Source organism: Morone saxatilis, unplaced genomic scaffold (genome assembly GCF_004916995.1).
Source record: "Morone saxatilis isolate NCDOM2014 unplaced genomic scaffold, NCSU_SB_2.0 Contig22, whole genome shotgun sequence".
NCBI lineage: Eukaryota > Metazoa > Chordata > Actinopteri > Moronidae > Morone > Morone saxatilis.
In genome coordinates, this window is record NW_023339785.1 from 12,557,363 (window position 1) to 12,570,371 (window position 13,009).

Here is a 13,009-nt window from a genome sequence, read left to right on the forward strand (position 1 = left end):
TGAGTCAACACCTTTGTAAAACAGTTTAAATGTTATAAGCTTTGTGGATTTATAGCAGGGATGTTGCATTAGGCTGCATTAGTTTTACCTATGTGGGTATTACAGATAGTAATATTAAAATATATTTGATAACTAGGTAACATTTTAATAGCCACATGTAAAAGGTTACTAGTGATCGATGGCTGGTTATACATTGGATCATAGTTTATTTTTATTTTTATGACATATTGATCAAATTTACTGTATATAAAACCTGAATTTCATTATACCTTTGGGGATCAGTAAAGTTTCATCTTATCTTTACCAACTAAAATAGTTGTAATAAATACACACATAAATCCTGTCAGCACCACCAGATGTAACAGTTAAACATGTAATCTGGAAAAAAACAACCAAATGTGACAGAAAAGATGGGACAGAGAGGAGAAAGGGAGGCATCTTTATAATAATCAAAAGATTGTTAAAGAAACTAGGGAAGGCATCGGGAACAGAAGAGAGGAAGTAGTACAGTGCACTAAATAAAACAGAGAAAATAGTAGAGAAACATCAGACAGGGTTGTGTGAGGGATGTCAGGAAGAGGAGTCGGTGTAGTTCTGAGTTGTAGGAAGTATGTGACAGAAAGAGAGGTGATGAGGGAAAACTTAAGGGAATTAGATGAACAGGAAATAATACCTGAGGATGAATGAGAGAGCACAGGTTAGAGTACTGTTGTTTTAAGGGATTTACAGGAGTTTTATATAGGATATGATAGATAAAGAAGTTTGTTTTGTTTGTGTGTGGTTCTATTATATTATTGTTGTTTTGTTTTTATTTAAAGGGATTCAAATTGTAGAAGCAGAATATAGCGGCAATGGATTAAAAAAAATAAAATGCTGGATGCCAACCACCATAAAACAAGAAGCAGCAGCATCAGAAAAAGAAGCAGACGAAGATATATATTTATTTATTTTATTTTATTTTTTTAAATTTCAAAGTCATCTTTATTGCAAAAATGGGGTTACAGTTCAAAAGTGACTTACAGAGACAAACAATGTGAAATAAAGCTTTGCCAGGGGAAGCTTATATGTTATTAAAAATATGTTGACAGAGTTAACCGCCTTTTTGTTGTTGGAGCCAGAAATCAAATTAATATAATGCACAACTTCATGGAGAAAAAGTACAAAATTAGGTTTTTGTTCTGTTGAATTTACATTTATGAATGTGGAATTTTGCCAACAGAATGAATACATTTATAATGAAGTACCATATTTTCTTTTACCTTCTGACTTCTTCCTATAAAAGCAAAAAATCAAAACAACATTTCAGCCCACAAAAGATTACCATGCCAAGCGAAAGTCTTGTATACACAAAATTCACCGGGGTCACCAATGATGAATCTGCGTGAAGTTTCTGCCCACAAGTTTTGCCAAAATGTTCTGGTGTGTAAGCAAATACCAGAAGAGGTGCAAACCAGTTTCTGGGTGATCTCCACAAAAAGAACAGTTTGTATTGATGTCTCTTTTAAATTGAACCACGTAATGATTAGCAGGGTAATATCTGTAAATTATTGTGAACGACACTTCTTTCACCTTGTTTACTATCAGGTATCTGTGAGGAATCATCCAAACCCTTTTCCAGTTCAATGTTGTTTACAAATCGGTTCCAATAAAACAATAACACAATAATAATAATATAACATTGGGTATGGATACAATTTCTTTCTGACAGAAGCAGACGAAGAAGACGGCCACCAGATGTCGCCACTGACGCCAGCTGTCAGTGACGCTTTGCCGCTGGAGAAAACGAAGAAGAAATCCCAACTTCCGGCTTCAGGAGCGACCCGTCGATGTGTTTTTGTCCTGAGAAAATAAAGTAAAAGCTGTCACACGTCGCTCACGTCCAAGTCCCGCAGCCCGAGGGGAGCATTTGATGTGAGGGTTGTTTAATGTTGAGAGGTCGAGCGATGTCTGTGGTGTTCGACGGTCCGCTGAAGGCGATGCAGAGCTCACACACTCACACACCGCAGACTGCCCTGAGGTTGGTCTGCTGCTACACTCTCAACTTCAGCACATGGTTTTTATTTTGTGTTTAAGTTAACTGCACTAATATTAATGGCTCAGTGTTGCCACGGTGTTGTGTAGAGGCAGCTGGCGTTTAAAGTTTACTGGATTAACAATATAGTCGTCAGGGCTGCACTGAGTACTGCTCAGTTAATCGATTATTCATGTGCTTTATTAAAGGTTGAACAGAGACAGTGTGCACATGGCAGGTTGTTGGAGTCTAATGTGTTGTTTTAAACATTAATCTGTCCTGGTGAACACCTCTAAAACAACTGATGATTAGGGCTGCAAGATAATTATTTATTATCGATTAATCTATGGATCATTCTCGCCATTAATCGATTAGTTGTTTGGTCCATCAACTGTCAGAAATTGGTGAAAATGTTTCCCAAAGCCCAAAGTTACATTCTTAAATGTATGGTTTTTTTCCACAAGTCAAAGATATTCCGTGTGCTGTCTTAGAGGACTAAAGAAACCAGAAAATAATCACATTTGAAGCTGAAATAGGAGAATAAGGATTAAGCCATTATCAAAAAAGTTGGCAAATAATTTGATAGTTGACACCTTATCAATGAATCGTTGCAGCTTTGGAAATATTATCAATTGGAGCAAAGCTAGTATTTGTAGAGGAGCATCCAGCAAATGTTTGGTATTTTTATTTTATAAAACATCTAAATGAATTATATATTAAGTATGTTTTAAGTTTTTAGGTTTAAGTTTTATTTTAATTATTCATAAATGTTTTCCCAAGTCGATTAATCAATAAGTTTATGACACAAAATTAATCAGGACCATTTTATTTAGTGTGTAAGACTTTGGAAAATAGTAAAAACTAAACCAAAACTAATCAGAGTGACGTCCTTAAATTGTTTGTTTTGTCCGACTTAAAACTTCTTTCTTTCTATTAGAGCTACAACAAATAGTCGACTATGATAATAGTAAATTAAATATTATTTGGTCTGTTTGGGAAGCTGCAATTTGATTTCACTGTTAGTAGTGATGTATAAATAGATCTTTATGGCTAATCTGAAATAATCTTCCCTTCTCACACACATATAGACACACACCTCTTTTCCTTTTCTGCTTCATGTTCTGCTTCTGCTAAACTTCCCACCTCGTTCATCCTGTCCATCCTTCTCCTCTAGCGCCCAGGAACTGTCCCAGGAGATCAAGGCCTTCATCAGTGGCGTTGACACCGTTCAGGGCCGGAAGCTCAGCGTTCGGGAACACGCCCGCTGTGCTGTGCGCCTGCTTCGCTCTGTCCCAGCCTGTCGAGGGGCGGTGCTGGAGCATCTGAGAGGCGTTTACGATGAGCATGTCTCAGCCTTCCTGCACAACCTGGAGACAGAGGGTGATGGCGGCTCTGGGGTCAGCTCCAACCTGGAGGACATCATACAGGTGCAATGACACAAAGACACACTGGATCATGAAGTGATGCAAATATTAAAAGTTAATAAGATTAGAACATAACAGGCCATTTTCATTTAGTCCTTACATGGATAGTATAGTAGAGTCAATGAATTATTAATATGAAATAGTGCACAACACACTCAACTCCCATTAAGACTATAAAGAGAGAGCATGCTGGATCTTAAATGTGTTAAATCATAAAAGAAAAGACTAGGACACCACTCCCATTAAACTTTTTAAAATTGCCACACAAACTTTTGGGCAAAGCGTCCTTCTTCAGCGTGTATCCTGGCGCAGAGATTGTTATACAGAGGTGGAATTAATTATAGCTTATCACATCCAACACAACAAGTACATTCCAACAGAGGAGCACAGGCACTTGGACGTTGAAATACTTGATAAAAAATAAGCATAAATGAATTTCCAATGTGTCCCTATTGCCACCTCTCTGTGAGAGCTTCACTGTCTCAGTGCCCATTTTTTATTTTTTTTTCATGACTATTAAAGGGTCTACGGATGATTTAACATCATGATTACGAATTGAACACTTATGTTAATATAAGTTACACATTTGAACACATAAACCACATATTTAGTGTTACATGTGATTCTGGGCCTGACCTTAATGTCACCACCAGACTCTGGATGGCTGAATTTATCGCCCTTAATCATAGAGTTAATAAATCAATTAGTTGATCGACAGACAGTTTATAAGCAATTTTGATGACTATGATCACGCTTTATAATCATCTTTCAAGCTAAGATGCTAAATATGACCTAGTTCCAGCTTATCAGTTGTGAGAACTTGCTGCTTTTCTTTTGTGACAATTTTTTGGGTTTTTAGACAAAACAAGAAATTTAAAGATCACCTGAACCTAAATCTTTATAGACAATTCATCCATAATGAAAATGATTGTTTGTTACAGCCCAATTATTAAGATTAAAGAGAGACATAATTGAGGTTGCTTGTCAAATCAACTGAGGTGTGTTTGTATCGCATAAAGTAAATAAATAAATCGTTTTTAAAGGAACAAACAGTAACAGATCCAGACCCGGCCCTATCTCGCTAACCTAAACATCTGTTTTCTTGAATTCATAAAAATATGACAGGAAGTTTCCTGGTAAATGATCTTAATCATTTCTGTTTGTCTGTAGGAGGTTCATGGCGTGCTGTCAGAGTTCATCCGGCTCAACCCCCGGGCCTGGGCCCCCCTGGTGTCCACCTGGGCTGTGGACTTGTTGGGCCAGCTGAGCAGCAAGCACGCCGGCCGTAGGGTGGCCCCCCACTCCTCCAGCCTCAACGAGCTGCTCCAGCTCTGGATGTCCTGTGCTGCCACCCGGTCCCTCATGGAGGCCTACTCCCAATGTTTGGCCGCCATGCTGGCCTGGTGCCCTGACGCCTGTGTGGACGCGCTGTTGGACACCTCAGTTCAGCACTCCCCGCATTTTGACTGGGTGGTGGCTCACATCGGCTCCGCCTTCCCGGGTACTATCATCAGCCGAGTCTTGGCATGTGGACTCAAGGACTTCTGCTCACATGGCGCTAAGGACCAAGGGCTTATGGTGATGGGAGTGGATAAAGGAAGCAGAGTGCCCAAGATTGGCTCCGTGGTGGGAATCCTTGGACACCTTGCAGCACACCACTCAGACAGCATCAGGAAGGAGCTGCTCAGGATGTTTCAGGAAAGCCTGAGTCCGTCGAGCCCGATGTCTCCCACTACGTCCTCAACTTCTTGGGAGAGTTCCCCTCAGCTCCGTCGTGCCGCAGTACCATTTCTGCTGCAGCTGGCCGCAATGTCCCCCAACCTCTTTGGCGCGGTGTCTGCAGAGCTGGTAGAGCTGCTACGCCCCCCTGTCCTGCTCCAGCTGCAGGCCTTGCTGCAGGGCCTCCCCAGGGAGGAACTGGATAACATGCTGGGGCTGGCTGTCCACCTTATTAGCCAGAGCCCATCAGGGGGCGCCCGGGTCCTCCGTTTTCTGGCAGACACAGCGACCCCGGCCTCCGTCATCATCTCCGGCCCTACACCCTCCCCTCATGAAGGAGTCAGGGAAGGTTGCGATCGCCTCCTCCAGATGCTTTTTCTTCACCTCCACAAACTAGTCTTCAACCGCTCGGATGGTGTTGAGGTCAACCCCCATCACTCTGGGTCCTCTCAGCCCCAGAGGGTTATCCCCTTCTTGGAGGAGCTGCAGTCTCACATAGGTGAGCTGTGCGCCGAGACACTGCGACTGGAGAGGAAGCGTCACCTCTGGCTGCACCAGTTGCTGTGTCTGCTGTCGGTGTATGGGGGTCCCAGTGTGGCCACGGAGGCCTTCTGCCAGCTACTCACCCAGGCCCGCAACCCAGAGGAGCTGGCTCTGGCCTGGCAGCTCCACACCACTCTGTCCTCTTGCATGGCGGGACTCATTCCTGCTGCTGTGACTCGCTGTGTGGCCCAGATCCACACACACACTCTGGGGCCCCGGCAGCTGAGGCAGCTGCTGCTTAACCTGGCTGCAGCCATCCAGAGTCAGGATGAGGAGAGAAGAGGAGCAGCGGGTGTTCAGTCCTCCATGGCCATCCAGGTGGGCTCAGCGGTCTCAGGACACCTCCATGACTTTGGTCCACTCCTTCTCCACGGTGACCCGGCTGTATCTCATGCTGCGGTGCGCCTCCTGTCCTGTAGCCCACTCCCTCGCGCCTCCTCCCCAGCACACCTGCTCCTTCTCTCCCGTGCTGCCGTCACTCACTTCTTCATGGCGCTGCGGAGAAGAGGAGAAGCTGGGAAGGTTGGGAGAGATGGGGGACAGGCAAACGAGGCAGTGAACTGTTCGGTCCTGCTCCTGTCCCGCTTCGCAGCGTATTCTCCGCTCACTCTCAAAGCGGTACTTCAGCAGCTGGTTGAGGGAGCGCTACATAAAGGCCACGCTGACCTGTTTGGAGGGCAGATCGCGGACATGTCTGGTGCCCCCGTGACCACCCCATCTGTGTCCCCTGACCTCGGAGCCTCCTTGCTGGATATCAACTGTCGGTTCGGTACCACCGTCAACTTTTCTGGCAGCGTCTGGTCTGTGTTTCATGCTGGCGTGATTGGCAAAGGGCTGAAGGTCCGCACTGCAACCCAGCCGCCTGACCCATCTGGGGTGATCCAGGTGAGTTTTGAGTATAGTTTGAGATTTGAGTACGATAACAGCAGTGCATTTAAACCTAGATACAAATTTGGGGTGTGCTTTTTATATATGAAGTAGGTGAACACACATTTCAGCAGCTTTTCAGTTTGACCTTGAAACTACATTTTCATTTGATGGGGAAAAAAATCTTATTTGTTAGAGGTAACTATATAGGTGTCACCATCATCTTTTTCTTCTGTCCGTAGAACGTCCAGACTCTGCTGGCTGTCATAGTGCAGTGTTGCAGCTCCTCTGGCCTCAACGGCTCTATTAACGGCGCGCGACCACCATCGGACCCTGACGAGCCTGTGCCCATCAACGCCGAGGCAGCTAAGGTTGTTGCAGTCACATTGGTGGAGAACGTCTGTCCGGACGTGGCCAACGGTGAGCTGTCCTGGCCCCCAGAAGAGCACGCCCGCACCACGGTGGAGCGAGACATCCACATTCGGCGTTGCTTTGAGGCCCACCCGGTGCTCTTCGCTCTGCTTCAGGTGGTGGCGGCTGGACGCCCGGCTCTCTGCTACTGCTCAGCTGTCCTCAGAGGCCTCCTGGCCACTCTGCTGGCCCACTGGGAGGCGTCCCGCGAGGGGTTGTCCACAGACTCCCCATGGCACCTCCAGGCCTCCTGCCTCCTGGTGTCCTGCATGGGAGAGGGCCAGCTCTTGCCTCCCGTGCTGGCCAACGTCCACGAAGCCTTCCCCCACCTCACTCCCTTCGAGGTGAGGCTTCTGCTCCTTGCTGTGTGGGAGTACGTGAGAGGCAATGGGCCCATGCCCCAGAAGTTTGTCTTCAGCTCAGAGAAGGGCTTGTTCTGCAGGGATTTCTCACGGGACGGTGACGTGGCAAGATACGTGGCACCAATTCACAGCGTCCTACATAAAAACATCGATAGACTGGGACACCTGTGCTGGCGGTTCCAGCTCTAAAGGGTCGTAGGAGCAGGTGACAGGGAATACATAGAGACTATAAAGTAGACGGTAATAAGTAATGTGTTACATTGCTCCAAGAGAGGTTTGCAAAGTTGTTATCACTGTACTTCAGTTTCATACAAGTATAGCTGTGTGTGTGTGTGCGTGTGTCAGTGTGTGTGCGTGTGTGTGTGTGTGTGTATAAACCTTTTGTACCATATTTCTAGACTTGATACATTTCTAACTACTTGTTTCTGTGAGAAAGACGGGGAGAGACATGGCACACATGTATATTATGTTAATACAGAGTTCGCTCCACACAAAATTCAGCCTTAATGTGTCATTTCGGTTATAAAATACAACTTAACTCTGCTAAACCATTTTTGTTTTTGTATCATTTGTTCATGTTCTGAAATTGTGGCTATAGACACACATTGTACCTCAAGTTATACATGCAAACTGTTGTTTTCAACCACTTTACAAAATAAATCTTCATTTGGTCCTAGAATGTGTCTTGAATTGAGGATCTGCGTTGTTGCTTAAATGTATTCCCACAGGACTTTCTTGGGGATTAAAATGATCAAACTCTTCTTACCACATTCTTTACGTTTGGGAAATCCTCTAAGCCAGTAGTTTCTAACCTCTTTTGTTTGTTAACCCTTTATACGAAGCCTTAAGTCACAGGGAAGTGGATGGTCCTTAGAGGCCTCACGAGGTAAAAATATACTAACAAAATAACACAATTTTCTGAAAATCAAACATAACATCTTCTAGCATAATATTGTTTTTCTTACACAATCATCTTGACCCCTTAAGACACATCTAACCCCACATTGTATCCTACTGAACAGAATAATGGAAACACCTGTTTCCTGCCCTTGTTTGAGTTTAATCTTTACTTTTCTTGTGACTTCCTTAAAATAACATTATGGATGTCGAGCCCCACATATCGCAGGTTACGTCCTTTAGTGATTTAGTTATTTCTTCTCAGATTGAAGGAATTAGAGGCCCCGAGGAGACAGCATTTCACAAGATGACAAAGAACAGGATGTGTTATCATAACTTAAACACTACACATACTCTCCAAGGGTGTCTTGCAGGGCTGTAGTGTTGTATTGCATTAGACTGTACACGTGTTTGCACCGTGTACGTTGTGTTGTGCGTCGCATTGGTTTGGAAATCTTTTCCAGGGCAAGCAGGGGAACAAATCCTGGACAAATGTGTGAACTTCACTGGCTGCAGCCCGGCGATGACGTGTCGGTGCCTGAGAGGATACACACTCACACACACATCCTCCAGTTATCAGACAAAACACACAACATTCAGGTTAAACACAGAGAGGCACGGGTTGTTATCAGGGGCATTTAATTCGCGTTGTTATTAGTGAGTTTTATTAAATAAAGATGAATGGAGAGTCTTACTTTTTAACGATCTTTGCTGCGGACTGAAAGAGGGCGGAGTCTAACCGGAGCATGATGAAGATGGCCGCCTTCACTGAGAGGTAAGACAAAGCAGGTCCGCTGTTTCATCGCGGATTTATCATTTGTTTGATGTGTTATCAGCCCGCTGGAGGCCAGAGATCACCGCGGTGGGTACACACTTACTGGGAGTGTGAGTAAACGCGGTGTGTGCGGGTTTTATCGGCCTTCAGGGAGGAAAAATACTGGAAAAAGTCGAAATCTTCCTTCAATTGAATTATCGAGTTGACAGCAAGGTTAGCTCGATATCCTGATCCGTAGAGGTAATTCACGACCGCACTGCTGTCACACAACCAGGCGTTAATCCGCCTCTAATAAAACCTATGCGTTATTGTTGTAAGGTTCATAATTTGGAGCAGTTTTCTGATTTATTTCCCCAGATTTCCGCTTTGAGTGTTAGCTGACTTTTAGCCCACATTAGCTGTAGCTGTGACGTGAGCTAATGCTGTCTCCTGGCGTCCTTTCAAAGCTCTTCACTTCAGTAAACACTGTCAGTAATACACAGTATTTACGTGCAAGGGCCCGGGGTCTAACGTGAACGAGGTTTTTACAGTTTATATATGAACACTGAAGCTGCAGCAGGATGAGGAAACGGGAAATGGGTTGTGTGACATTTTCTGGCGCTGCTTTTCACTTGGGGACACATTTTACCACCACAGAGATCAAAGTCTGTGTGTGTGTGTGTGTGTGAGTGAGTTAACTCCTGTACATGTGCTGTAGTTTGGCTGGAGTGCTCTTGAGTACTGTGGCATTGCTCAATCACATGTGGGTGAATGAACTGGAGCTGGTGAATAGCCTTAACCATCCTAAGTGTTGGTTGTCTCCCTGACTGTCTCTGTAGGATGGCACCTGTCTTGCTGCTCTGGCTGGCCGTGTCCCTCAGCGGGACTTTGGCTGTGGACAGGGGCAACTTCAAGACCTGTGACCAGAGTGCCTTCTGCAAGTGAGTGCAAGATAGAAGAGAGAATAATACATTTACTTACTTCCAAAGGAGAAAAAAAAAGCGTATTGGTACTGATTTATCACTGGTGCTGAATCCTGTTATTAAATGTTGAACAGGCGTCAGCGAGCACTGAAGCCTGGCGAGTCTCCCTATCGAGCCCTGCTGGAGACCATGGAGCTGACCAACACCAGACTCACCCTGCAGCTCATCAATGACAACAATAAGGTAAATCACACACACAGAGTTCACAATTATGGTCTTGATATCAGGTCTTTATAAATATGGCACATATGTTAATAAGCCTGTTTCCAGACCGGCTTCTCTGCTCAATGAAATTTCAGTGAAAATGTTAAGACTTTATTTACACTTTGATGGAAAAAAAACTGGCCCTTGGCTGAACCCATTTGCTGACCTGTGCTGTTGTGTTTATGAGATAATAATGAAATTCCTCTGTACGCTCCTTTTTCTCCTGTATCTCCCTCCCTTGCCTCTCTCTCTCTCTCTCTCTCTGTGTGTCTGTGTCTCTCTCTCTCTCTGTCTCTCTGTGTCTCTCTCTCTCTGTGTCTCTCTCTCTCTGTCTCTCTCTCTCTCTGTGTCTCTCTCAGGTGCATCTGCTGCTTGAGCTCTACCGTCTCCAGGGAAACATAACGAGGGTGAAGATTAACGAGCTGAAGCCTCTGAAGCCTCGCTATGAGGTTCCCGACGTGCTCATCAGGGAGCCACCTACTGAGCCGTAAGTCTCCCAAGGGTGTTACTGACTGTGTGGCGTGGGTGGTTTTGATATCGCAATGCAAAAAGACAAACTTAACTTTTAGTCCCGCTAGTTGTTAAAAATATAGCTTATAGGACAAAAATATGGCGTACAAGCTATATTTGGATTAAAATGGAGCAACAGAGATACTGAAATAGTTAGAACTGCAACAAAAAATCTCCTAGTGAGACAAAAGAGCCTTTTCAGATTTCAAATGTTCAACCTTGACATTTAGTTTGGCTTTACTGGGATTTAACAAGGGACATGACATGCAGATAGTGAGTAGATAAAGATTGAGTTCTTTGTTCCATCACTTTCCGTTTTGTAAACTAATTCCCTCTCTTTAACTTCCTCTCCCCTCCCTCTCTCGGCCTCAGCCTGTCTCTCTTGTCTCAGGACGAGAACGGGGTGGTGCTGTCTCTGGGGGCGGAGTCTCAGAGGGTCATCGTGAGCGCCCGGCCCTTCCGATTGGACATTATGGAAGGGCGAGATGTGTTGATGTCGCTGAACTCGCGCGGCCTGCTGGCCTTTGAGCACCTGAGGATGCGCAAGGACACGTGAGAAACTGCGCATGCACACACATTTACAAATGCCAGCCCTCTCTTTTAATCCACGCCCTCAGTCAGTGGATGATTTCTATTTTTGTTCCCATGAAATGGTTTGTTTTTTGAGTATTGTCTCTGACTCGTTGTTCTGTCCTCTTCTCCCTATCATCCTAGTTTCTCCTATAAAGTAACTAGCACAGTGGCTAGCGTGTGGGATAATATCAAGAGGGTATTCTCTAGGTAAAGACCCTTAAGATTTGTAAGTGTGTATTCTGTTCCTTGTGCTAATGCTGCAATAGTGACAAAGTGTAGGGACTCCCATCACACCAAGTACAGTATTTACCCTGAAATAAATGTGACTGAGAGAGAGAGAGAGGGGTGTGGGTGTGGGTGGGTGAGTGAGTGCATGTCTGTGTTTTAATTCGATCCAGATTTAAGGGGTCCACCCCCGTTTTCATCCTCATGTTTTTAAAGGATCATTTAAACAACAGTAGCCACTTAAGATGTTAATTCATTTGTCTTATTTCATGAAACAAAGAAAAAATCATCCTGATCATGAAAGAACACATTCACCTCAAATGATGTGTAGGGTCTGCTGTGCCTGCCGGTGTTTAATTGCACCACTGTCTCTTCAGATCAGTGTCTGATTAACTAAATCATCTGTGTAGGGTGTCACTACAGCAGATCTAACACTGCAACTGCATGACTGACTGTGTTTCTTGGCCAGTTATGTTAACTGAAGTAATTAGTCACACTGAATGAGAGCTAACTGCTGTAGATGTAAAATAATACTAGTCGCAGCAGGTGTGGACCAGTTTAGAAGCAAAGCTTTTCTTCCTTTACACACACTGTAGTCTGTGTCCCACCACATAGTTTGTGTCTTAAGTTCAGATAATGCAGCCCACTTCCTAAACCCAAAAGCAACATCTCTCTTTGTGGTTATGCTTGACAACAGCATTAGGGTTAACAATTATCTAAATTGGGACTGTTTCTGCAGTTTTTGCTGTGACAGCCGTACTCTCATTAATGTGGAAAAACGGCTTTTATAGGAGCCTTCCTCATTGGTTTTATTGTGACAGTCCTGCACTGATGTTTGCAGCGTGGTTGCAATTTAAGATGGAGGCTAAATTAAAGAGCAGTGTTACTGAGTGAAACTGTACACTAACAAATCGTCAATATATTGAGACAAACTGAAAATGTTTGCTGGGTGAAATATCAGCCTTCAGATTTTGTTACCAGGTCTGTTAGTAAAACGCTGAGTCTCAGTACTGATTATAAATTCTGTTAACGTTCACATTGTTCCCTGCAATCTTCCTGGTTTATTTAGAAGCTATTGTTAAAGAGCAACTCAGATTTTACACTTTACAAAATCTGTTTACAGGTCTTGGGGAGTGCTACTGCAGATGTAAAAAGTTGTATATAGCCTGTTGTTGGAAGGACGTGTGCAAAGCCTTAAAAACAGCCTCACAATTGAGTCGGTGTCGGTGCCGAAGGCTACAAGATTGAAAATGAAAAAAGTCCACGAGTCTACTTTCATCTATTAGCTGCGACTAGCATAACAATCCCAAATATCAAACGAGAAGGAGGAGCTCCAGCTGAACTGTCGACGGTCGAGTGCGTGATGTAGGCGTCAGGTTTTGACCAGGAAGAAGAGTACATAACTCTGTTTTCTATCGTTACTCAGCCTACGTTATAGTCGTACAATGCGAAATTACCTAAAATCCTGCGAGGAGCAATGCAGACTGTGCAAAGCAAGAGTCTTGTTTTTCTGCTGTAATGTGAAT

General features: G+C 44.2%; 2 protein-coding genes across 2 annotated transcripts in view; both read left to right on the forward strand.

The window, feature by feature from the left end:
• The first annotated feature begins 1,779 nt into the window (after window positions 1-1,779).
• ints5 (integrator complex subunit 5) lies at window positions 1,780-8,011 on the forward strand. The gene is made up of 4 exons (XM_035669091.1): window positions 1,780-2,017; window positions 3,186-3,438; window positions 4,606-6,582; window positions 6,807-8,011. Exons 1-4 carry the CDS (start codon window positions 1,926-1,928, stop codon window positions 7,524-7,526), a joined length of 3,042 nt encoding a protein of 1,013 aa, XP_035524984.1. The 5' UTR covers window positions 1,780-1,925; the 3' UTR covers window positions 7,527-8,011.
• Window positions 8,012-8,847: 836 nt separating this feature from the next.
• Window positions 8,848-13,009, forward strand: part of ganab (glucosidase, alpha; neutral AB) — an 11,748-nt gene continuing 7,586 nt past the window's right edge. Inside the window, exons 1-6 of the mRNA XM_035669797.1 lie at window positions 8,848-9,009; window positions 9,828-9,929; window positions 10,046-10,154; window positions 10,535-10,662; window positions 11,058-11,237; window positions 11,400-11,465. Of these exons, the coding sequence (XP_035525690.1) occupies window positions 8,981-9,009; window positions 9,828-9,929; window positions 10,046-10,154; window positions 10,535-10,662; window positions 11,058-11,237; window positions 11,400-11,465 (614 nt within the window). The 5' untranslated portion in view covers window positions 8,848-8,980. The remainder of the gene's footprint in view (window positions 9,010-9,827; window positions 9,930-10,045; window positions 10,155-10,534; window positions 10,663-11,057; window positions 11,238-11,399; window positions 11,466-13,009) is intronic.